This window comes from Euprymna scolopes, chromosome 1, assembly GCF_053919585.1.
Source record: "Euprymna scolopes isolate OS-2025 chromosome 1, ASM5391958v1, whole genome shotgun sequence".
Lineage (NCBI taxonomy): Eukaryota > Metazoa > Mollusca > Cephalopoda > Sepiida > Sepiolidae > Euprymna > Euprymna scolopes.
Genome location: NC_136482.1, coordinates 93,186,657 through 93,214,417, shown reverse-complemented (window position 1 = coordinate 93,214,417; position 27,761 = coordinate 93,186,657). Strand labels below are relative to the sequence as shown.

General features: G+C 28.7%; 1 protein-coding gene across 25 annotated transcripts in view; it reads right to left on the bottom strand.

Moving 5' to 3' along the window:
• Nucleotides 1-27,761, bottom strand: part of LOC145246641 (uncharacterized) — a 370,950-nt gene that overhangs the window by 36,211 nt on the left and 306,978 nt on the right. For all 25 annotated transcript variants that reach the window (XM_080108757.1, XM_080108775.1, XM_080109282.1 and 22 more), the window contains 7 exons: nt 24,227-24,315; nt 10,663-10,828; nt 10,098-10,313; nt 7,525-7,728; nt 5,942-6,079; nt 3,212-3,306; nt 1,063-1,183 (listed from right to left, as the gene is read on the bottom strand). In XM_080108757.1, coding sequence (XP_079964883.1) covers nt 1,063-1,183; nt 3,212-3,306; nt 5,942-6,079; nt 7,525-7,728; nt 10,098-10,313; nt 10,663-10,828; nt 24,227-24,315 — 1,029 coding nt within the window. The remainder of the gene's footprint in view (nt 1-1,062; nt 1,184-3,211; nt 3,307-5,941; nt 6,080-7,524; nt 7,729-10,097; nt 10,314-10,662; nt 10,829-24,226; nt 24,316-27,761) is intronic.

The following is a 27,761-nucleotide window of genomic DNA, read 5'->3' as shown; positions in this document are numbered from 1 at the left end:
CATGCATGTCTTAACAGAGACTGGGGTTTCAACTCTCCCAGTGAATTAAATGTGCCCCCAGACACCAACCTGGAAATTTCAGCGTCTCAGCATGGAATATACAGCACTTGGCCTTCCCAAATGGTCACCCATCTGGTACTAATCAGGCTCATCATTGCTTTATTTCAGTGATCTGGCAAGAACCGGTGTGTCAACGTGATTGTTCCATATAAATTGGCATTAGTATCAGTATTAATACCATTATCTCTTGTTATTACTGTTATTTTTTTTTGTTATTACTGTCTGGAAAACAATAATAAACAGATTTAAAAATTGTTCATTTTTATAATTTTAGGGAAGTATTTATTATTGGAGGATTTTTATTTCATTACCATAAAATGGAATTAACCAAATTATATTTCGTTTCATTATTTTTATCTGTTCATTTATTATCGTATCCACTGTTCTGTTACATATTCTTTCTTGTTTTCGTTGAATATATACATATAATTTAATGCACCCATTAACAGATCTAAAGTTTTAGCACAAATCTTTAAAATATTACTAAAATAGATTGGACATTATTATTCAGTTAACATTTTTAGTTCAATTAATTCATGAGTGTAAAGTAATTTTCTATATCTTGATTGATTGTAAGATTTGGAAACAATTGTTTTGTGTTTTCATATATCATTTTCAACACGTATCGTATGAACCTTTAATTATTTAAATAGTATATTTCAAAAAAGAATTAAGATTAGCAAGTCTTGAAGTTAGAAGTACTGAAAAAGACGGTTCTTAAGTTGAAAGAGGAGACATTTTGTTTGTATTATTTGGACTAATATTTAAAACTCAGAGAATCTACACAGAATTTCAACAAGATACATCTGGAGACAATCAGAGGTTACAATGACAGAAAACATTATGAGAATAACCCTCAAGATGAGAACAGTAATCTGAATAATCCAAATAATGCGAATTATTAATTCTCATCTCAAGAATATAGAAACACAGAGATTTGTATTATTATTAAAAAAAAAAATTGTTATTTGATGACTGTAGAATGCAGTAACCCTAACTTACTCTCACATTGGAAGTCAAAAGTTCCTTTGCCGTTTGAAGTTCTTCCATTAAAGCCGTTTTCTCATTTTGACTTTCTTCCACTGTTAATTGCAACTTCGAAATTTCACTTTTTGCATTTTCTCTGAAAAAAGTATTTGGAATAAATAGAAAGAAAGAGAATTAATACCAACCACACACACACTTTTGATGATTGGTAATACCGTAAAACTGCAGTAAAATCTTAAAGGTAAATGCATTCTATTATCTATGTAACACTACCCAATGGGAAACTGAGTCTTTTATCTATGCAAGATCTGCTGTCTCAGAATATATATATATATATATATATATATATATATATATGCGTTTTTTTTTTTTTTTTTTTTTTTTTTTTTTTAACTTTGGCCGGAGTGGAGGACATTATATATATATATATAATCTATCTATGCCCTCCACTCCGCCCAAAGTTAAAAAAAAAAAGCATTCGTCTAGTTACAACCACTATCAACATTTTACCCCACTCTCTATCTGTACGTAAATCTAAAAGCAAATTCCATTTCTACCATTAACAATCACTATACTATTGTCTCAGTGTCCACTCATTAATCCTTATCCTTGAGTGATTCCTTTGTAAAAGTGTGTGTGTGTGTGCGCGTGTAAACTGTGCAGTAGTTACTGGTGCCAATTGTAAAACCTTGATAGGGTAACTAGTTACCATAATTTTGAAAACAAAATTTTTTTTAATGTGTTCCTCTTGCAAATAACTTCTTTCTTAAGCTTAACTTCAGATTTGAAGAAACTCAGAAAGAGTGATTTGTATTGCTCTGGATGGTTGGTTGGTTGTTTTTGTTTTACGGCATATCAACCCTTTTCAGGTTATTTAATGCCGAATGCAAAGATTTTGAAGAAAATTTTTTTAATAGAATATATTTGTTTTCAAGTCAGTTTTTATTAAACCAATAGTTGGGACCCTAACAGGTACTACCACTCCGGGTCAGAGTGTGAACCTGGGAGAATGGCAATTAAAGGGTGGCTCCACACTCCCCAAAGCCCACAAGCTGGGGCCTTACCACTAGATATAGTTTAAGGTCATATCCAGGACTGTATTGCTATGGAGGCATACTTACTTTTTAGATGGTTTCAGTAATGCTCTAAACAGGAGCAATAAATATAAGGTTACAATGCAGTAATACATTTAGTAAATGATATATAGCAGTCAAAGTGCTCAGTAATCTATATAGAGCAGGTAACATTTACTATGTGTTGCCTGGGGACATTAATATACTATATATATATATATATATATATATATATATATATATATGACTACTTCATTTAATCACATAAATTAATATACATAGATATAATTTTATGCGTAAATTTTCAGTATTTACTTCAACAGTGCTCAATACATAGTTAGAGCTAGGTAGTAAGTTATGAAAATATAAATGGCAAATGCTACACAGAATATTCCAGGTTTCATTCTCGTGAGAATTCGTCAGCCTGACAAATTCTCATGAGAATGAAAGGCAGAATATTCTGTGAAGCTTAATTGCCATATATATTTTCATAACTTACTACTAATATATATATATATATATATATATATATATACACATTTTATAACTTACTAACTAGCTCTACCTACGTATTGAGCACTTTTGAAGTAAATACTTAAAGTTTACGCATAAATCTATACTTCTGTATATTAATTTTATGTGAGTATATATGATGACGTTCATTCATTTTTGTTGACGAAGACCATGAACATCACTATGTTGTAATTAATTGGGTTTAGTGGATCCGGAGATTACTTGTCAGGCCAATAGATAGACACAGACACACACTAGCAGGGTTATCTTTCATTTCTCAGGGCCATAAAAAAAACAAAATAGAAAAGGTTAAAAAGAATATTAAAACTTTTATCCCTCTACTTAATCTCTCTAACTTTATATATATTATATAATTAATCAATTCAAAACTATCAATGGAATTGAAAAGTAGAAACTATTTAGTTTACTATTTTAGTCTTAAAATGTGCTTTTCGTTAGAGAACACTAACTTATTTATAAAATTTCTACCTGATAAATATTGTTCTTGTTCAACATCAAATTTAAGTATTTAGCATTTAAAAAAAAAAAATGAAAAGATGAAAAACAAAATTACTTACAATTCCTTATTCAAGGATTGAGTAGTTTCCTCCTGTTGTAATGATTGGGACAAGGATTTCTCTTTACTTGACAACTCTTCTTGCAATTTTACAACCTGTCAAAAACAAAATTAAAATAAAACATCTTTTTTAAAATGCATGAACTATTTATAGAAATGAAACCTAATATAAAAATGTTCAACTGTAAAGTTTTCTTGAATCGTAAACATATTTACAAACTCATCAGTGTAAAGTTAATATTATGATTAATTTGATTTCTAGAATATTAAGGTAGATATTGGTTATTTTCGTATTAAAAAACATTATCCTCATCACTATCATTAAACACTAAAAAATCTCCAAAGCATTATATTGAATAAAAAAATAGTTTACAAATATTGGTTCTGTACTTACTACGAGGTTAATAAATAAAAATTCTTTTATGAAAACACTAATCATCACATTCTATTTGGTTGGATGGCTTTTAGAAATTGACTTCCAAACTAACCTATCTTGACCAGTTCTTAATCTATCTTTTTCTGAAATCCATTCTTACCATTTCCTATCATGTTTTGCTTGGTCTTTCTCTATTAACTTAACCTGCTACCTCTACTAATCCAAGAACTCATCCATTCTTTCAACATAGCAGTATCATTGAGTTTTCTCTTCTGCATACTACTCCATATACTTTCCAGATTTAATCTTCCTCTGATGTCATCTGATCTAAAGCTTGTCTTTAGGTCTCACTTTATATATTATATTATTCTCATATTAGTTCTCTCCATGAAACATATGTCCTCAAACTTCACTTCCATGCATTATCACAATGTGTACACATGCCTGATAAACTCTTCCCTTCGGCAACAATGATATCATTCAGCTGGGTAGTAATAGCATAAGTTCCATAATTTTACTTCATCCACTAAGTTTCAGAAAAGAAAATTAAGAAATCTTCTCACCAATAATAACTGCCATCACTGACTAACATTGAACAATTATAATAATGAGATCATTGTGTATAGTGCTCAGGTACACCAAAAGTATGTGTATGGAGAGAGGGGACATCAGATGTAGTTTTGGTGAATTTTAGGCAGTATGAGAATTTTCAGGGATGCAATGTCTTGACAACGGACAACCAATGGAGGCTGTTTTATGCTTCAGCAATTCTGAGCATAACAAAATGTTTTTTTTTACATCTTGCATATACTGAATAGTGATTACATCAGCTAGTACATCTTGACGTTAATAGATAATGTCACGAATATTGGTATTGAGAGAAATTAAGGTTTTCAGTCAATTTGTCTATAGACATGGCGTGAAACAGATCACCGATCATAGTGTAATACCTGAAAGGAAAACTTTGATAATCACTAAGAGCAAAATGTCGCCCTAAGATCTCTGTTCGCCATGTCATTTATTCTTGATTAGTTAAGAGAATACTATTCTCTCATGTGTTAAAATATTTCTTTCCCCTAAGATAAACATTAAAAATGTTCAGCTATATATAATCTTTTCTGTACATGTATAAGAATTAAAATGAAAACATTACACAAAGTCGTGGCAACTTTGTTTTATGACTTTGTAGTGTTCACGTGTGTTAGAATCATAAAAATAAAAAATATTCCATATGGTAATAATAAGAGCAAAATTAAGCTTAACTTAAATTACAAAATGGAAAAGCAAATGGATACTTTTTTTATATCTATGTATTAAGTTAAAAATAAGTATCCCATTAAAAATTAGGAAAAATTATTGGGTAGAAATTTAATTAAAAATAAAAATCAGTTTCCTTATTTTGCACATTTGTTCATAAAGCAGGAGCAGATAAGTCAGTTTGTCATGTAACCAATAAATTACGTATCAACAGAAAAATAAAACTGGTTTTTATTTTTTTAATTAAAATATAAGAGTTACTAATTTTTAGTAACGATGTAATAAAAAAAAAAAAAAGATGGGCTACCCCTTTCGACAATGATCAACGACCCTAACATTAATGTGTCATGGTCTTGTTCTTGCTGTGCTGTCATCTCTCACATTGGCAGCTGCTGAGGGAGGGGGGGGTTGTATATGGGTTCACAAGTATAAAAAAAAAAAAAAACTAAAAGAACTCCGACACATTTCTTCACATCTACTGTTGAAACTGTGTTCGTCAGTCAGTTGACCAATTTATTTCCTATTTCCTCTGAGCCACAATATACTTTCAATTATCTCCAAATTGCAACTGTCCTCAACTCTCCCAAACCCAAGATTGTCCCCAACTATACCTAATGATCTTAAACTGTCACAAAACTCATTGCCACTCCTAAAATTGACCATAAACTCTAACCATATTAACCTTCTTTGTTCCAATCACCACACCTTCACCAATACTCCAACTCCAGCTTTGTTTTGTCTTCTTTGGTGAACAACTTCCTATAGATTGTCTTTCTATCAACCAGTAAACTCATTTCCTTTTTGTTTATTATACTTTTTTCTTTCTAACATCAATGATAGCATCACATGGATACTTATTTTTGCTCGATGCACAAGTACATTGAAGAATCTTGACTTGAAATGCAATTTTCATATGTGCCCCATACTGCATAAGCACCTTTTATTCTACTACCACTTATTAAGTTAATAAAATCTTTGAATATAAAATCGGAGTCTTTAATATCTGTCAAACTCCTCCCCTTTCATTATATAATTGAAATCTGAAAGCTATTAAAACAAAATGTTTGTTAAATAAAAGAGATCACAAGTTGAACTCACTTCTTTTTGTTTTTGTTCCACTTCAATTTCTTGCTGCTGCAACTTGGCTTTTATCTGAGTCACTGTTTGTTGAACTTGAGCCTGTTCTTGAAGCAAACGATTTTTCTCTGCTTTAATATCATTGTACTGCTTCAACATCTGGAAATAGATTAATAAATAAATAGATAGATATATTTGTGAAGTAATAAAATGCCATAGCCGAAAGAGGTTTCTCCCTTATTGCCTTAATAATGTAATAAAGTTCCTATGTAACTTTACTTTTTATCCTTCTAACTTTATATATATAATCTGTTAGTAAACAACTCCAATATCACAGGTATATTTATATAACATTCATATTATTTTATATTATACTAGCGGGGGTGCCTGGCGTTGCCCAGGTGTTTGTAGGTGTAAAAGAAAAAAAAAAATGTTTTGGTAGGCAGGTAGGCTCGAACCCGAAGTCTTGAGGTGAAGTTGGAAAAGAAAGCCTGGTAACTTACCACGACGCTAAGAGGGCAGACAAGTGAGAAGGGTTGAAATTAAACGGTTAAAAAAGCAGGAGGTTAAGCGAACGTCAACGCTTGTTTTTCTAGGTCAAACATCACGCCATAGAGAAATGAAATCACAGCGCGAATTTTGTAACATAAAAGTCGCTCAAATAAAAGATAGAAGCGACTTCGTTTTGTAAATCGGAGATATTATAATCTAGAAAATATATAAAAAGTTGTAAGAATTAGTAACCCATCGAGCCCCCCCCCCCAGCCTTTGGCGGACATACAAAAAAAATGCACACACGCACACAAACATTTTTGCTTTTATATAATGGATATATTTTTTATCCCTTTTAACAAACAATCTCCTCTCTTCATTTTAATTCATTTTAATTTCATTTCTAATCATATATATAATCTATATTTCTCCCCCCAACCCTTTTCTTTTTCTTTCACTCCTCCGTCTCCCTTCAGCACATTAACTCTTGGTTTTTTTGATACTCGTACATAATTTAAAAGGATCTTTTCCTTCTAATTTATTTTGGCTTAGATCGTCTGAATGAGATCGGCAGGATAATTCTATTGTTCTGTCTATTGAAACAACTTGTAACGATTTAAGTAAAAACCTCAGAGGTTGAAATAATAAAAACATTTAGCTCTACTAACGTATTGAGCACTTTTTCTGTTTTTTTTTTTGTTTTTTTTTTTACCAAATATAACTCCTAATATATTTATATATAAATAGTTGAAAAATCTTATTGAAAATTGATTTAAATTTTCACAAACATTAAAAACCTGTAAAGAAGGTATACAGAACTTTTAATTATCTGATAAGGAGTACAGATAAACTTAAAAGACCTTTTTTGCATAAAAACTCTGTAAATTAGGATTTTCCAAATTTTATGGATGAAACAGAAAATAACGACTAACCAGCTTCACTTAGAAAAGGACAAATTTCAGTTGACGCTGGTTAAACCTTCACCTTAGCACTTTCAAGCAGATTTTCGCAACCAAGAGTACATTTTTTTATATAAATTTGTCTGAAAATTTGTGGGGGCCAATTTTAATATTTCAAATATGGAAATAGAGATTAAAAGAAATAAAATTTACCTCTTCTTTATCACTGGAAATCTTCTCTTTTTCTTTGAGGGCCTCTTGCAGCTGAGCCTTTAATGATTCTTTCTCTCTGTCAGCACTTTGGTACTCATTCTTAAGTCGAGTCAATTCTGACTGAGAGTCACTCAATTCTTCCGTTAGGGTTTCTTTATCTCCATCTAAACGACGCACTTGCTTTTCAAGTTTTTCTTTTTCAAACTATAAGAAAAAATCAGGTATGAAAGTTACAACTATTTCAATAACATTCAGACATGGATTCAATATTTATAAATACTTATGCACACATTAATCATGAAGCTTTAAACAATTTAAATTTTTAGTGAAGACAATTTATGTAGAATTGTATTAATTTCAATATTCATGAAACAAAATTTGATTCTTGTCCAGAATTCCCCTCTATTAAAAAAACAAAAATTAAGAAAACTCTGTATAATGTGCATAACTGTGATGAAGCAAAATTGCCATAGTCCAAAAATCATGTAAATTGATTATGTTTATATAGAAAATAATTTTGAAGCAATTAATGGGAATTCACAGGCATTACAACATAAATCTAGTAAGTATGAATTATTGTTGAGTTACTTCCCTTGTTTTGTGAGATTGTTTTTCAAAATGGCAGAGGAGACAGTCACTCCTTAAATGTTCATAAAGTTGACTTTTTTTTTTAATTTAAAAATAAAACATACTTGATCCATTTATGTGATTTTTGGAATATGATACTTGTTTTATCATGGGTACATACATCATACAGATTTTTCTTTATTTTCAGGTTTTTTTAATATAGGGGGAATTCTGGACAAGAACCAAATAGTTTAATTTACATTCTTTTTATTTCAACTATGATATTCATCAATTTTGATAGTTATATTTCTAAATTTCAGTATGATTTTCAGGTTGATTGGTTTTTAAGGTATGTAATATGTTTCTTGATTGTGTAGATTTGGCATAAAAAAAAAAAAATGAAAAAAAAAATGGAGCCAGTATAAAAATAGGTGTTTTAACCTAATGTTGGAGTGCTTATTTCCAATTATTTGGATGTTAATATCAAACAAGATTTACAAAGTTGCATTTTGACTTCAAATATATTACCTTTTAGTTTAAATGCATTCAAGTGGGTGGCCTTTATAAGCTAATACTATGACATTTCTTATAGCATTTATTGATTAGACTGTTCCTTATTTGCACAAAATAAATTTAAAGTAGAAATAAATAACAAGTTTATTATTCATAACAACCAGCTTTATAAAATCATTATGCAAATGAAGCTTACTCTGTTAAGCCATTTTTTTGTGTATAGAATAAACATGTTAATGCAAGCAAATATGACTTTGGTTCTTTTGATTGAAATCAAATTCGGTGAAACATAGAAAATAGCATTAGCATCATAATACTGAATTTTTTAGATCGAAAATTCAAAATTTAATATTACATAATATTTATGGAGACTAAAAGTTTTGGTTCCAAACAGACACCAAATCTCCATTATATTACAGCAAGATAACATTTATTTTAACACTTCACAAGTCATTGAAATGATAAATATACCAACTATAGGAAGAACAAGAATTATATAGTGTCAGGTTTCAGATTCATTCAAATTAATAAATGTTAACCTGAGATGTTTAAGTGATACAGAATTGTTATTTTCCTTTCATTTATATAAATTTTTTTTATAATACTTAAAAATAATTATTTTTCCCAAATTTATTTTAATATATTTGCTTGAAATTAATATAGCTAGATTTAAAAAAATGGGGACTAGAAATTTTGTCTTATTTAAAATAAAATTTCAAAGGAGTTTTTAAAACAAACAAATATTAACTTTTCTATTGAAAATAGAAATAAAAAAATAAAACTACAAAAATATAAAACAAACTTTAGTGGCATTAGACACTATCTTTTTCTAACATCTAACATAGGAATAAAACTATTACAAATATAGATTTTAATGAGTAGAAAAAGTGAACTTTTGACAAATAGCAACATAACTCACATTCACCAGTTTTATAAAAGGATTAGAAGGTGACGTGAATGAGCTAGAGATGTAAAAATATTAAATGAAGCTCTTTCAGGTGGGGTAACGGATGTTATTCACCTCTCAGGACCAAGGTTGAAGATGACTACATTCTCTTTTGTCCGGATACTCTTTAAAACAGTCTGAAGAGGACAGAGACAATTTCTTAAAGTATATATTTTATTTACTTGACTATGGCTCCATTTCCTTATCAATGAATTGCATCTATTCATCATCAGAGGAGGATACATGAGTCAATTTTATATTACATGTTACCTCAATAAGTTCTGATCTGCAACTTAATTTTTTTTTTTAAATCCTTGTATGTCATATGACTAAATAAACTAATCTGTTTTTGTTTTAGGCAATAGCTGAATTTGTAGCAAATTACTATCATGCTCTAAGTCATTTCATACATTTGAAAAATCATTTTTACATTTAACGCTAAAAGCATATCTTAATATCTAACAATTTCAAAATTAATGCCAAATGATTTTTGTTTAAAGCTAGAGAAATCATTTTATAAGAAAGTTAAAACCAAAGTGCAAATTACCATCAGTGTTTCCTTTACATTAGTCAAATCTTCTGCAATATTTTTGTGAGATTCTTCAGATTTTTCCAATTCTTGCAGGGATTTGATATTTTCTTGCAAAGACATTCTTAATTCATTCAATTCTGCGTCTTTCTTAGAATCATTTTCTTTCTTTTCCGTTTCATATTCCTCTGTCAACTTGATAATCTTGCTTTGAATTTTTTCTAATTCAGAATTCTGAAAAGAAAAATGCATAAAGAAAAGCTAAAATTATTAATTTTTACTATCAGGACCTGTGAAAATTCCACAGCGGCATCTTTCATGTGTAGTATATTGCTGCTGGGCATTCTATGGGCATTCAGCATGAATATTATTGTAGCCCTTATGAAATGTGAGGACTAATGGACAAAATAAGGGAAGCAAGAGTTATTTTTCTACTCAAATGTGTAATGGATTTTTAAAAAAAAATGCAAATACTTGATCTGAGATAACTAAAAATGTACATTACAACACTTTAATATACATATATTTAATTTTTATTTACTACCGATAAATATATGCTTAAAAAGGCTAGTAATGAAATTACCTTTTCTTCAAGTTGAGAAGAAAATTTCTTTTCCATTTCTTTCTGTTGGTTGCTGAGAGTTTCTTTATCCTTGTCCCGTTGTTCATTCAACTGTTCAGTTATTTCGCTGAGCTTTCCAATTCTTTGTGTAGAATTGGACAAGTCGGCTTGTAGATCCTCGATTTTTCTGAAACATGACAATGGTAAAAGAGCTATAGACTAACAATGCATTTGTCAGTTTTATGAACACATTTCCACCAAAAATTTTCAGTGAAAATTTCAGTGAAAAATTTCAAAAAAAGAAGAAAAAGAAACTTTTTTTTTAAAGAAAGCAGAGAAATAAAAATTTTGTCTTTGGAGCATTTAAGCTTGTTTTTGTTTCATAAATGAAATACTTACCAACAGCAAACTGTAGAGAAACAGAAATTATGTAGACAGAAGAGCACTTTACTATTAGAGCTTTTGGCATGTTATATTATTAAAAGGAACAGAAGAATTAGCTACTCTGGCATATGAAAATGTATTTTAACATTTTTTTTTTTTTTAGTTCAATCAGTTTACATTACAATAAAAGCATACCCTCATCGTCGTTACATCCCTATCTAAGGTTTTTATGGTGGTGTTTTTTTTTTTTCTTTTCTGGAGACAACTTCATTATCCATCTATTTTATTGATCAGCTCTTTATTTTATTCTTTGCTTTTTTTTATACGGTCATTTATTTTTTGTTTTCAAATTATTTATATATTTATTTATTTATAAGATATATGTCCATATGGTCAAATTAACAGCCAGTAAACACATATACAAGCTTATTTATATGATTTAAATAAAGGTGGTATACTGGGATTTATATTTTCCACTCTACTGCAATGTCTGAATAATTACAACAGCAAAGGTTTTCATATCAATATATAAACTTAATTTCAATGGTTGTCATTCTTTCATTTGATTTGTTTATCTTTTCCTCAATACCAGAATATAAATATATTTTATAGGTTTATATGCTTCGATATAGAAATAGGTTTTATATTTCTATATATTGGTGGAGTATTCGATTCCCAAAGCACTCTAGTTAGAGTACTTATTTATTGTTTGGGATCAATTATGTGGCTGGTTCGCTTATGTCACACTGCATTATGATTATACTTCTCGCAGGTATATATCAACATTCCAATTACAAGCATGCTAGACCCATGGATTATTTAAGTTATTCGCTTTTGGGTGTTTAATTATTACATATGCAAAGTGCACTCACATTTATCCAGTTGGTGGCATATTGTGTCTCTGTTTAGTTTAGTATTAAACAGTAGCGCTTGAGATAGTGTTGACAGGTAATGAGAGGATGGCTGCTTACTTAATTTAGCCAAGTTATTTATGCTAGCCTATTCTTCAACACTTTTCAGTGAGTATAAATATTAATTAGAGGTATGTCGGTTTTTTGTAAGTATAGTTATTAATTTACGGTGTATAGCGACTACTTTGCATCCTTTTAACTGTTCCCTAGGTTCATCTATTAATTAAGATATTGGGAGTGAGGAGTTATGAATTGTAATATTACTACTCTGAGGGGATTGCTATACGTTTCTTACAACTTATTTAAAGCGTAGCCTCCAAAGTGTTTGTAGCTTATAGCTGATTTTAATTTTACATTTAATAATTTTTCAGGGTCCTTAAAACTAAATAATCTCATGTTTCCCTGCTAAATATAGATTACATGTTTTAGCCTTCTTAAGTATTTTCCATTTGACTAGAGGTGTTTTGTTTGCCTCGATTAATTTCCAGTAGTGTACCGAGAGTGAGGTGTCTGTAGCATATGCTTTATTATTCTTTGATAGTGTATGACCATAGAATCTGTTTTTAAAGGTCGTTGAGGTGCTGTCTATGTAGAAATTTTCTTTTTCTGGGTTTTCTACAGTGCATATTTAAGGCTAGTATACCACCGAAGATCTGAGGCAATTATTGCTTAGTGGGCATTTGGTCAGTCTTTGGAAATTGCAGGTCTTTCTGTGATCACTATTAGTATCTGTAGTTGGATTATTTCGCCTTAATATTTTATTATTGTGCTTTTTTATGATTCTTTCTAGGTTTTTTCAGTACAGCTAAGTTTTAAGGCGTTTTTGTCACAGATTTTATGTAGTGTACTACCTGGTGAGAAGTGCTTATGTAGAAACCTATTCCCAAGTTTTGTTTTTACTATTAGGTTGAAGGGGGTGAACTAGATTATTATTCTACCTTGATTATAAGATCTAGATGTATTTATATTGCTTCTATCTTATTTAATAGTATCTACTATTTTTAGTGCATTATTATAAATATTCTTGTATTTATTGAATATTAACTCATTGGAGGAGTTATTATTTATTCTAAATTCAATTGATTTAGATATGTGCTTAATAATGGAGGGTGGGTGGTTGGAGCACGGGTGAATATATGGGGGGTTTGCATTTTCTTTAATGTATAGTTTGTAGGTATTGGTAGCTAAATCAAAGGTGATGTCTAGAAAGTTGATTTCTTTAATATTGCTGGTAATTTCCACCTTAAGGCCCATATATTTCATAACCTTATGTATTTTTCTTCTACGTCTGTCACATTTTATGCTTATATATATAAACAGAAAATGTAAAATCTTTATTCTCCAAGTAATCTATACTTAATCAAATCCACTTAACAGGAATGATTAAGAAAGAAAATATAATATTCTATATTTAAACATAGAATAATAAGTAATGATAATGACAGCCTAATCTGCAACGTCATCATTATGAAAACATGAAAGACTTAAAAGATAAATGACTATCTAATCAAGATAAGTATCTGTATCTGTTAGTATGATATTGTGCATGAACAGACTTGTATGCCTCTCATAAGACTTACAAAGATAAAAAAAAAAATTACTGATTATATCTACTAATATTTAAATTAGAAAGAAAATTATTGAACCTTTTAAAATTGATATTTGAAAAGAAAAAAAAATTTAAAACTAGGAAAGTGTTACTTGTAATGTTAAATACCCTCCCATTATTATGTTGCAGCGCTGGTCTCCTTGCTGCTTTTGTTGCTTGGAAACCTGGGTAGAAAGAACCAGTTAAGAATCCATTCTTGACAATCAGCCCAACAAATAATGGGCCATTTTCATAGCCCGGTACCTGTCGAATTGAGGTACAACATCTGGGCGATCCATCCTCCCAGACCTTGCCACCTGGCTTTTGAGTTAGGCAAGTTTATTGCTTGTTGCCTGAGGCGCCTCTACTGAGGAATGCTGACAGGAATGCTCAGGCAATTTTTGTTAGGCAAGAGTGTCTCTCCTTTGGGGCACTGGCTTGAACACACCACACTCTAATCTTGTGTTACATCTTGCTGTGGTGGGCAGCAAGTAAATCTCTACTCGTTAAATTCAATTAAGAGCAATGATACTTTTCATCAAGAGTAAAATAATGGCAGCGACAATAAAATTGGGCAAGGAAACTTTACTGTTGGTAAGAATGTACAGAAAATAAAGGATGCATCTCGGGTAAATCTGGAGAGGATCAGGGGTTAATTTTTTATACATTTTTTTTTTATAAAATATTTTCAAGCTATGAAATCAAAATCAAGAAACCGTCTAAATGTGGAAGTTAGGAATTCTAAACCGCATACAGGTTGGACTGAACTTCAATGTGGCTTAATAAAAAGATGCCAATTATGACATCTAATGCCATTCTGATTTCACCACATAACCCTCTCGAGGGATGTAGGGGTGATTTTATTCTAGTAAAGTATTAATTTACTATTTGATCTTATCAGAAACAGTAAAAGATTGAAGCAGGAGATAAGCTCCCAAATAAAATAAGTAATGACCCTTTCTTTCTGTTGTCACAGTTTATGTGAGATTATATACTGGATAAATTCCATGGTATTATTATTATTATTACTACTACTGCAAATAATGCCCCTCCCCCTGTTCAAAATATATTAAATTTTAATTACCTTTAATTTGTTAGATTTTATATGTAAAAATTTAAGCCAACAAATACCATTGCTTCAATCAATAAGACTATTTTTATGGGAAAAACATCTTAATCTGTGCCCATCCCTTGACAGACACCTTAATTTACTCCAGGATCTATATAGTTCAATCTTGAGATACTTATTGCGACTAATCTAGATGGTAAGTATATTGCATATAAAAAGAAACTCCATAAAGAAAACTTAATATGAATACAAAATTGGAATGTTGATTAGGTGTTAACATCAATTACTTACAATGTGATAGCCTTTTGGTCAAGATCAAAGTGTAGTATCTGTTCTTCAGATGCTGCACTTCTATTTCTTGTTCTCTTTCGTGGGGAGGCATAGTAAATAGGTACAATGTGATAGTTTTTATTTTATGTATTGTGAATACATCCAATTCCATTCCTCTAATTAATACAGCTGATTATGTCTATCTTTACATAAGTATCTGAAATCTTTGGACACACAAACAGCTGCATACGGAAAGCTAAAATCTGATAAGAATTATCATCTCTTTATACGTATTGTATGTATGGGCCAATCTTTATGCCATAATCTGTTAGACAAGGATATTTATTTTAGACATAACTTTGGAAGTAATGCACCAATATTTTTCATGTTTTATCAAATAGAAGCTACAAGACTTCTTAAAATTTAACAGAAAAGACTGAAGTTTATGGACATTTATTAAAAAATAAATGTCAATAAATAAAAATAAATTAGATACTGATGAAGTAACGTAGTATCAATTTATTAATATAATTTCATATTACTGTATTCCGTTTTTAATGTTATTGCAAAGTTTTTTGTTTTTTTCTACTTTGTCCATTAAGAAAGTTCTTTATTGTGAGACTTTTGTGGAAGGCAGAGCTGCAATAGGCGGATCCTTTTAGTAATGCTCCCTTTCCTCTGCACAATGCTTTGGAGAGGAATTTGCTTTGTGCACATTGAAAGAAGAAAATCAAACATGGACACAAGCAAAACTGACGCTTCTCATACTGAAAACTTCTTTGTCACCCACTGAATAGGGGTCCAAAAGAAGTAGAGAAAAAGAAGGGGTGGGGGCAGAGTAGAAAAATATAAAATATCCCTACAAACAATTATTTGGGAAAATATGAAGTTATGGAAGGTTCTAATAATGTATCTTTTTTTGGATACTTGTATTGTCTAATAATACTAAGCCAGCTATAACAATGGTGTATGTGTATACTAGTAATGTCCTATTCTATTATTTTTTATTCCTTTCCTTTCATAGTTTTTTTTTTCTTTATTCCTTCTTCAACATTCATGTCCAATATTATTTCATAGTTCAGTAGACATTACTAATCGCTTGTTTCTCTTCTCGATTTACTGCTGGAATAGCTAAGTTCTGTCCAATCGATGCGTTGATCATGTTTATTAGCAAGTTTTTATATCATTACACTGATTTTATTGTTCTTCTATATATTCATAAATATATGCCAGTTTTAGTGTCAGTTTAGTTTTTAGTTTTAGTGTATTTAAATCTATATCTTATATTCTATGCTTATACCCCCATTACTGCTGGGATAATATCCAGGAGCGATAAAAAAAAAAAAAAAAAAAAAAAAAATTACATTATTTTAGCTATTCATAACTCTAAAAGTTTAATTTTCACAATTGAATATTTGTAGGGATCATAACTACAGGACATTTCTTCTGAATTTTTGAGATGACTACTGTTCTCTTCTTGAATGTTAGTGAAGAATTTAAATTAAACAAATAGAGAACAGTAGTCTTATGAATCCAAATAATATGAAATAAAGATGTATTTTAGTTCAAATTTTTAGCTTCCTTAAGCCATATAAATACATTATATTTGTATATTTACTGTAGGTTGAGAAAACTGGATTCAAAATAAAGTTGCAGCTGAAACGTGTATACACATGTAGCCAAAAATATATCAATAAAAAGTTATACTACTATGTATATATATATATGTGTGTGTGTGTGTGTTATATTGATACATAAAATATTAAATCTCCTTATAACAATTTATGTGGATACATGAAATATATATATATATATATGCATGCAACAAAAATGATAGTTTATGCACTTTTTAAATTTAAAAATGCGTTACATTTTAAAATTTCATGTTTAAAATATATCGCCTTATTTATTTTAAAAATAGTTTTAACAGTGAAATTTATGAAAATTAAAAAATTATTTAACACATAGTCAAGTATTTTTTCAGTTACTTTAAACTTAAAATTGTGCATTTATGTAAAGTTTCAGCAAATCCATTTTTAAAAATTAAAAATCAATATAGAGTTGGAAATGCAAGTTTACATTAAACCAATTTAAATAAATTCTGAATAATCAAATGAACAATGAAATAAGCAAAAATTGAAAAAGATTATTTGCTTTTCACTTTTGTTTTTGTCATGTGACATAGATTTTTAGGGAGAAGCTCCAACAGTGACAATTCATCTCATGGATAGACCAAAAACTGGATAATAAATTCCAAGTGAAACAAAACAGACAGGTTTTATTCATATATATATATATATATATATATATATATGAAACACTCCTCAAATATAAACAGATAAAAAAAAAAACTGCCTGAAAAAAGCAAAGTTTAAAGTTATGCACAAGTCGAGGGATTAGCCATCATTTTGGGGAGGGAAATAAAGCAGCAAGAAGCCTGTTGAATTAATTCGATTGGAAAGTCAATCTTTACATCTAGCAGTAATGGTTATACACTTACCTTCTCCAATTTATTCACTCTCTTGTTTTAATTTATAATGGTGACTTATTGGATCAAGGTTTCTGATTTGGGTACAGCAGGGATTACATGTTACAAATACGGTATTGTAAAAGTATGATAAAAGTAGACTTAGAATTCTTTTTTTTTTTTTTTGTTCATTATAATGGAAATCGTAAATGTTATACTTTCAATATGAAAATGAGATACAAGAAGATAAAAAGGTGACTAGATACACTAGATTGTGCAAGTAAAGAAATGATGTGGTTATTGTAACTAGTCAAAGAACATTCAAGTTCCAATATTAGATAGCAATAGGAAGCAGTTGTATGTGAGCTAATGAGAAAGTGGGTGAATGAAGGAAAGAGAAAGTTTAGCAGATGCAAGGGAAATTAAATGGAGCTTTCCAGGTATATGAGATAAAATAAAGATTCTTTTTCAAATAATCAAGTTCATTAAAAAGAATCCATTGATAAAAACAAACTTTATAAACTTCCAATATTTTAACAATTCTTTTGCTTGATACAATGGACATGTTTTAACCAGATTAACAAAAATAACTCCCTAAACAATTGATTCTAATCAAAATAAAATTATTTATATAACTATTTTCTAAACATTATTCATGTCTGTAAAACACACTATTTGCGCAGATAACACATTTATACAAACCACATACATAAAGGACCAAGTAGATCACATTTGGGTATACTAACAATGTATTTTCATAAAATGTTAGAGCTTATTCACACACATCTCGCTTTTTCAAGCATCAAGAATTGAAAGACAACATCACTCTTAAACTTAGAACTACTGATCAACAACTATGAATAAATAGTAAATTGTTTAGAAAATTATAAAATTATTAAAAGAAATATGATTAATGTTTTTTTTTTAAATTTTACTTTTAAAGGTAGGTAAATTGAAGTAGCCACTTTAAAACAAAGTTCCTCATAATTACTTCTGATATCATTCTTAGAAATTAAATATTTAAAATAATTTCTTTGAAAATTTAATATAATTATCTGTATATTTATCAAGTTAAGCAAATTATCATCAACACAGATTAAAACATAAAATTCATATTCATAATAGAATAGCTTTCCAATATACTAATCGACATATGGTTAATTTGCATATTAATTTACAAAAAGTCATCTCATTTAAGTATTTGCTTTTATTGTTTTCTAATTCAATGATGTATTAATTTTTGTATGACAGATACACTATTTATGAATATTTTTTTTTTATATATCATGGAGAAACGGTTAGCATTTTGTGTAAAAAAAAATAAAGAAAAGTCTTTCTGATACTTTTCCATTAATTTAATTCAAGGGGGAGGGGGCCGATTCTTGATTTCCTTAATTTCCCCGGACAACACCAAAACAATGACCCTGCTAGTTGTATATAAAGATAATTTGTATAGCCCTTGACTTTGTAAAAGTTGATATGTCATTAAAGAAGGTAAATAACATTTTTACGGTAGAATACAGAATATTAAAAATTAAAAGACACTATGCAAAACCATAAATTAACAGCTAAACAAAATCTAAATATTAATTAGTTCGTTTTTTTTTTTTTTTTTTTTTTTTTTGTCAAAATCTAAAGTTTTCTATTTCACTCAGTGATATGAATTAAATGATTTATTTGTAGCCATAAGGTAAAAATAGATTATGGAGAAAAAAAACAACAACAAATTCACAAATTTAGTCATAAGAATCGTAAACAAAATGGTAATATGTGAATGCCATTCTAGCAGTGGCCGTTGTTAAGTTGGCTCTAGTTATATGCTAAAGGTAAAAGCAACCCGATCACTGGCACTGAAAGATTTATGAATGAATTTTAAAAAGAGAGAAATACAGACAAGAAATAAAATCTTCCAAAAAAGTAGAATTTCAACAATTCAAGAAATATGAATTTCGCCAATCTTATTCTTTCTGCTGAAAAAAGTGATGACATAATCCTCATTTGTATGATTAGTTCTGCACATTGCGATTTTTTTTTTTTTTAATTAACTACATTTAAATAATTAAAAAACAAAACAAACCCCAAACTAACAACCAAACAAAAAAGAAACAATGAAATTTCAGATATAAAAATTATTTTTAATGAGAATGTTTTGTTTTCAAAGTTTTCAACAACAATAAAAAAATAAATAAATAAAACAAAAAAACGAAAAGAAAAGTTGTATTGATTTTTCAGCAGAGTTACCTAAGAGCAACATGTGAATGAGTTTGGTAACAGAATATCAGCCATCGGAACCGATATTCCCCAAACTTGTTTATCATAAGTGGTTTTATCCATTTATTTTTGTTTTTAAAGAGAATAAGAATAAATATGATAACAATCAAACATAAAGGAAAACATCAGTTAAAGAAATCAAAGACAGCTTACCATCCAAACAATTGCCGCTGCTAGACTAGAATGGCACAGCAAAAAAACACAAGTCCATTGCAAGAGAAATCTATATTATAACTGACAGAGACGGTAGAAGGTGTATGTGCAATGTTGCGGCGACAATGATGGTCATCACAAGATGAGTTTACACAAAAGTAGAATAAAATCCAAATTTTCTACTACTTTGCCTTATTGCCATGATGTGAATAAGATGATAATCAAGGATGAAGAATGACTGGATGATAAAAGACTTCATTCACAAAGCTGGAAGCTGCTACTGCTGATGCATTAATCGATACATAAGATGTAGCAGCAGTGAAGCAGGGAATGGGGTGGAGAGAAGGACAGGGAATAGAAGAGAAAGAGAGGCTGGTGTCAATACACGTGTGGGAAAGGGAGGAGACAAAGGGAGAGGGATCATTTCCTGACAGTTTAACATCAATGCTTTTCGTAACAAGCAGTGAATGGACAGACAACTTTGCATTGTAATAAAAGTAACTTGAAATCGCAAGCAAACTAAACAAAACAATTGAAGTTTTACTATTAAATGTAAAAGAATATAGAAATAAAACTATGCATTGCACCTATCAATAATAAACCAAAATCTCTCTCTCTCTCACACACACACACACAATAGAAATTATTTAATATAAAAAAATAATTTATAATTATAAATTACTGAAATCTTTCAATATTGTTAATTATTCTGTTTACTTTGTCTTGTATCCAACAGTGTTTTTCTATAAAACTGAATTGTCATAGCCTTCAAACACAATTCCTTAATAGATAATCTATATAAATAAAACAGGAGATGTATGTATGTGTGTGTGTGTGTGTGCGTCTATGTGTAAATATTTAACTGATAAACTCTTAAATTACTGGTCACATAACATTGGAATTAACACGAAATAATAATCATACTCCAAGGATGGTTTATAACAAATAAAATCTTTGTTTGGATGCATACAGAAATATGTCTGCAAGCTGAAATGCAAAATGTTCACTACAACTTGCCGACATATTTCTATTTCTTTTGCACATGCGAAAATTTATTCATGGCTTGAAGTGGTTTAACTGTTAAATTTTTTTTATCTGTTAATAGCTCAAACAGTAGGGAACACAACTGGAATGCTAAATGCTTTGGTTTCGATTCTAGCTGATGACACCAAAGTCATTTTTTTTTTTTTTTTAAATCAGTACTATATATACATATATATATATATATATATATATATATATATATATAATATTAAATAAAGAATTAACTCTATAATAATAAATACAAAATTTTTATGACCGATGCTAGCATATGTTAAATCTCCAAAGCAAGTAAACTAATGCAGTGATTGCAGGAGATTAATTTACGAACAAGAGTTTTCCAACAAAGGACTTGGGACTAAAAGTTTTTTTTAATATAGTTTTAAGGGTTAAAAAAACTTCCAATACACACACACACGTAATTATTAGGGCTATGACAAGAGAATATTCTTGACATTATTTAAACTTGAGTATGTATCAGTTAATATCTTATGTTTTTAGATAGAGTTATGTGGTTCCCGATTGTCTGTGCCAGATATATACTCAAGATTCAAAACAATGATAAGAATATTCTCTTGTCATAGCCTTAGTAATTATCCATGGAAATGTGTTTTGTCATTTTATGACTCATCAGTGTGACTAAGCTTAACAAAATTCAAAACCAGGATCTCCGAATCTGAAGTTTCAAGTTCTAATGATACATAAATACATTTTAATTAGTTTTCTTCAGACAGCATCTAACATTTAGAGTTATGCTGTCAGATTTTTCAAGTCAGATCCAAATAGTATTTAAGCTGTCAAATCAAACTTTGACAATTTTCAGTTGTTATTGTTGTACTGTTATTTGTAATAGAACGATATAATTAACTACAATTTATTTTAAGTTATTTAGTTTGATGCAGACGACTTCTAATATCAAGCAATTTTAAATGATCACATAAAAATCAACAATTTTAAATTGAAAGATATAATTTTTACCTTTATTTAAAAATGTGCAAAAAAAATTAAAATGACATCATTGCATCTCGGGCAACACTGTATAGATATACACAGATTTCTAATATTAATATGGAGCTAGCATGTCTATAAAATCTTTACTATTTAAGATTGCATTTGGAATTTTTAAAATTTATGAAGACCTACCTTTCTCAAAAACTAAAGTTTGAATTTTACACTAATATTACTAATATTATTTTATTGCCGATAAAACTATACTTGTGAAATAATTAAATAATTCTATTTGCAATAGGCAAGGATTCCAGTAACCTTGATCAAACAACTTGTTTATCTGGAGGTGTTTATCTTGATGTATTAAAATTTAAAAAGTTTGGAATAAATATTATGCAAAAAATACTTAAACTTGCTTTAAAAAAATGTTTGCAAAAGAAATACAGAACATTACTTAACATTGAACAAGCATAACAAATGAAAAAGACCAAGTGTATGTTCAGCACCTCAGTTATGTTGGCAAGTGAAATTGACGAGTTTAGCATGACACTATATAACATTACTCAAACCTATCATCTTTCTATGCACAAATGAAAGAAATCGACTTGTCTCAGAACAACTTTTTTCATGTTCACTTGCAAAAGTATATATATATATATATATATATATATATATTAGTTTTTAAAGTTTTTAAAATATAACTTAAAATTAAAAATGATACATATGCCACTCCCCATTTGCGGGTATCAAATTGGTGAAAGGGAAAATTATTCCCAACTTGCATTTAGGTAAAAATGCACTTTCGTAAAAATAATTGAATTCATTCAAAAAGTATCACAAAACAAAAACAAACAACATAAATAATATTCTAACTTGAAAAATTAAATTAATTATTTTTTATTTTATCTCAATGTGGTATTCAAATTTATCAACAATGTACTGACTTTTTTGAGGGGATGCATTGTACATTGTAAAATGCTGTTTACTGAAAAATGTCTTTTGGATAAATAATGATCACAATGTATAAAAAGAAAAATGAGCAAATCAGTTTATCAAACAAGATACCGTTTTCAGCTTTTCATTCAATAAATTTATGCCTGGTGATAATGTAAAAATGATAACGTGCTGTATTAGATTTTTTTTAAATACTGTAGAATTTTTTTTCATTACTTGTTATTCTGGGACACTTCTTTTAATAATTTTTTTTTTAAGAGTTAAATGTTTGAATCAAATTTGGTTTGTGAAACTGAAATTATATTTTTTTGTAAATGGTTTTAGCCTTTTTCTAATCAAATATATTTCAAGAGAAAGCTAATTGAATTCTTTTTTTTTTTTTTTTTTTTTGACAAAGCACTGTCTTAGAGTAATGCCAACTACAATGTCATCCTAAACATTTTCTTTTCAACTAGAGACATACTTGGTATGCTAAAAATACACCAGGTCTTAAGAATGGGACAAGATTCCAAGAGTTAATCATAAAGAAATGTAATAGTAGTTTAGGATATCAAAAAGATAGAGACAGGAATAAATAACCGATAACAAGCAAATCTTGAAGTAGAAACTTTTTAAGCTGCTTTCAGATTTTTTTTTTGTATATTGCATAAAATGTGTTGGCGATTATAATAAGCAAGGATGATGGAACACGGAAAAATTACTTTCCAAAACAAAACAAGACAACTTGATACCTTTTTGCTTAAGTTGTTTTTTTTCCCAAAAATAAACAAAAAAACTTAAAAAAAAAAATGAACAAAACAACAAAAAAATAAAGAAAAAAAAAAAACAAAAAAAAAAAAACAAACAAAACAAATCAAATCAAATCACAAGAAAGATCAGCATCAGACAATGGACAATAAAAAAAAATCATTTAAGATTATTCTTCAATATTTCAGATGACAGCACAGGAAAATTGAAATTTTAATTTTTTTTTTATTAAGTAAGACTTTTGTGTAAAAGATTTTAACATTTTTATAGAACTTGCTTCGGTCTTTTAATTGGTATCAATTATTTCTTTTTAATAGTTAAAATGTCAAAACATTTTCACTAAAATACTTGATAAGTTTTTCACAAAATGTATGAAAAAAAAAAAAAAAAAAAAAAAAAAAACCCACTTTAAAATGATCCTGAAATCAAATAATAGTAAACTGTCAAAAATCAACAATTCAATTCCAAATATAGTTAGAAGTGTTAGTAATTAAAGGAAAAAAAAGGAGGGGGGAAGCCAAGAAGCAATAAAGAACTAACATGCATGAACAACTAATGGATTAAAAAAAAAGTGTGTGAGAAGTGTATGAAAAAAATCTTTACAAAATATCAAAAAGAGTGTGGATGTGGGCATTCTGTGTCATGCCACCTACCATTTTTATTCTGAAAGCATGCAAAAATAAAGCAATTAAGAAAAGGGGAAGAAAGAGAAAGAGTGATAGAGCAGGAAACAAAAGCCACTGTTCAGCTTGAACCGCAATTGTGGCAGACATGGGACTAACCTATCTTTCTCTCGAAGCTGTTCATTCAAAAGAGACAGCTGGTGAGAGCTGTCCCCAGAGTGTTTCATCACTTCAGCCATTTGTTGCTCCTTTAAGGAAAACGAACAACAGGTTAAAGAATGGACAAAGATAGTTATGTGCCCCAACCAACCAATCCCCAAAGAATATATGATAAATTGGTTGTTGCCTTGAGGTGGTTGAATGTGATGTCAAAATGATTTTTGCATTGTATTGTGGAAATTTTAGTTAAAGGTTGCAATTTCTGACATTGTTTGAAGGTTTGATAAAAAAAAAATTTTTTTAAATAAATAAAAAATGAGAGAAAAAGGGATAAATGGAGATGTGGAAATGAATTCATGGGTAGGTAAAGAAATAGATGCAAAAGGAGATGGTTATACAAACAGAATTGGAAACGATGTGCAGGGATTGATATATGAAAAATGATAAATGAAAACACTTACCACAGAATCAAGCTTTTAAAATATATTGATAAAATGTGTTGAAGAAAGAAAGATGCAGTTTTTATGAAGGAGTGAAAAGAAAAACGGAATTGGAAAAATCATTTTATGAAGTAAATATAAAGGCACAATCCAAAGAGTTAATCTTCCTTCTTTTTTAGAAATAATGAATTAGTTATGGGTGCTTATTCAGATTGGCACTTATGATGGCATTTGAAATTAAAGAAAATATAGAAATATTTGTATGATGTATGTACCAATCGCATGATGAAGATGAAAAGTTTCAAAAATCACAATTTGATCAAGTAGTTTTTTTTTATTCAATAAAATCAAATTTTACTCTTCCAATGTGGGTGAAAAAAGCGTTCATATTACTACCAACTAATCGCTGGACAAAGCAGATAACCCCAATGCACATGGAAACTGTCAAAATAATCACTGATTACCTCCCCTTTTCTCTAGAAAAACATGGTCTTGCCGGTCACTTATCAGTAAAAAATCAGCAAATTTGTTTTTCGTAAATTAAAAAAAAAAAACAAAAAAAAAAACTACTTGATCAATTTTTGTGATTTTTAGAATATACAATCTTCATTTTGTGACTACTAGGAACAATATAAAAGTTTTTCTTCATTTTTTGTTTATCGCTATAAGTGCCAATCTGAATAAGCACCTAGTCATGTTATTCAAGTAACATGTTGCTTTACATTTGAGTTACCAAAAACGGCATTGTTTGTTTGTTTATAATTTCATAATACTTGTAAATTATTTTAACACGCTTTATCAAATAATGAGATTTAGATATCTTCACATAAATATAAGAATTATGATTTTTTTTTTATTGTACCCCTAAAAAATTTAGCATCATAAAATTTATAAAATAAAGAATAAGAATTAAAGAGTATAAATATAGGAAACATGAGAATTGATGAATATTAAAGGAAAAATAAAGCAGAAAAAATTATGTTAGAAAATGAGAAGAATTGAAGAGTAAAGAATTATTAAACCTTCAAACAAAGAGAAATTTGATGATCTTTATAGTCTAAGCTTTATTATTTATTTATTTATTTTTTTTTAGTGATTTGATGTTTGAATTGAATGCAGGGAATTCCTGTCAGCAGATTAGTTTTGGTGATCCCAACACAATTTATATAATTTACCTTTCATATATTATGTAAAACAAAATTATGTTGAAATATATTAAAAAATAAACATTAAACAAGCAACTTATTTATACAATGAAATGAAAAAAGAAAAGAAAAAAGAAAGAAAAGAAAAAACTCAAGCAGTAATATAGTTTTTTAAGGTCACCAGTTTCTGATGAATAGAAAGACAACTGACAGGATAATTTGGGGAGAAATTGTGTGTAATTAACACCAGATCTTATAATTTATTAAAAGGAGTAGAATCCATTTTTTTTTTTTAATGAGAAAATACAAATTAAATAAATCAGACTAAAGAAGAAAGCAAAATAAAAATTTAAAAATAAATATAAAATAGAAAAAAAAAAAAAAAGCATAATGGTTGAATGTTAAATTAAATTGTGGGCTAAAAAATAAGCTTATCTGAAATAAGGTTATCCGAATTATTCTCATCTATGTAGACATAATTCAATGAAATTGTTAAAGATTTTGCAAGACCTTTTTGAATTTCACACCAACCAGTAAATAAGTAAGGGAAAAAAAAACGTCTTGCAAATTTGATTCCAATGTTTTATATTAATTAAGCTTAAGTGGTTCATTCATAACATAACTGAGCTTGAGAAGCGAGATCAGTTATTCAAGGCTATGAATGCATTTTGCATATTAGTAAACCACTTGTTCATTTGAATAATTGTCATCATTATATATATATATATATATATATATATATATATATATGTGTATATATATATATATATATATATATACATATACACACACACATTTCCACAAAATAGCTAATCCTATAAAGTATATATAGGTTTCTTGGTGCTTTTCTTCTGGCCAAATAATCTAAAATAATAAGGTAGAGTAAATAAAGTTGAACTTAATATGGCAGGCTTGTAAGCTTTCCATAAATCATTTTCTCTTAAAGTGTTGATCAAAAAAATATCATGCAAAATCACAACAGCTAACGATATCAACACAGACTCCAACACAAATGCAAAATAATATAACAGTTGCTTAAAAATGAGGTTACTTTTTATAATCATCATATACGGTTTAATGCCAATTTTTCATGCTGGCATGTGTTGGACAGCTTATAAAAATTGGTATTCAAACTAACCTATCAAAGCAAAAATTCTCTTGGCCAACATTAAAAGAAATTTATTATATTCCAATTCAGGAAATCATTTAAAAAAGAAAAGATAAAAAAAAAAAACAACCTAAAAAGGTTTTTTTTTTAATCTTTTCTTTTTAGATGAAATTAATTATCAAAATAGAATTATTGTATTGTTTTCAAAATTGTTAAAAATAAAAATAAGAGAAATTTTTTTTTATGTATATCTATGTTTAAACATTAATATTAACGAAAATATTTTAAGATGTTTAAATATTTCCAATTTGAAAAATAGCAGTATTTGTTATGAGCATTTTATAAATAAAAGGCACCTGAAGGGAACCATAGTGTACAATGGTTAAAAAATGTTTATATAAAAATGACCATGATGTGGAGTACAGTCCCCCATTATACATATGCATGGATGCAACTGGCAAATACAAATATCCAAAACGTCTTTTTTAAATGATTACGACTTAAATTTATTGAAGTTACAAACAACAAACCAAATACAAGTCATCCGGCAGCTATTAATCTAGCTTTAAGTTTTTTGAAATGCATAACTTACATTAAATATCTTTGATATAAATCTATTATAATTTTAAAACCTAATAGGTTTTATTTAAATTCCCCCCCCCCCCAATAAAAATTAATGAACTCAATATTTTAAAGATTTGAGCAATTTATGTTTTTAACATTAAATTACTTTAATTACTGCTAATATCCACAAAACTATTACATATATATAAGGAACATCTTAAAAGTAATGTCCATGTTTTTTTATTCTGCTCAAATGAATTAGGTTATTGGAAATTGCA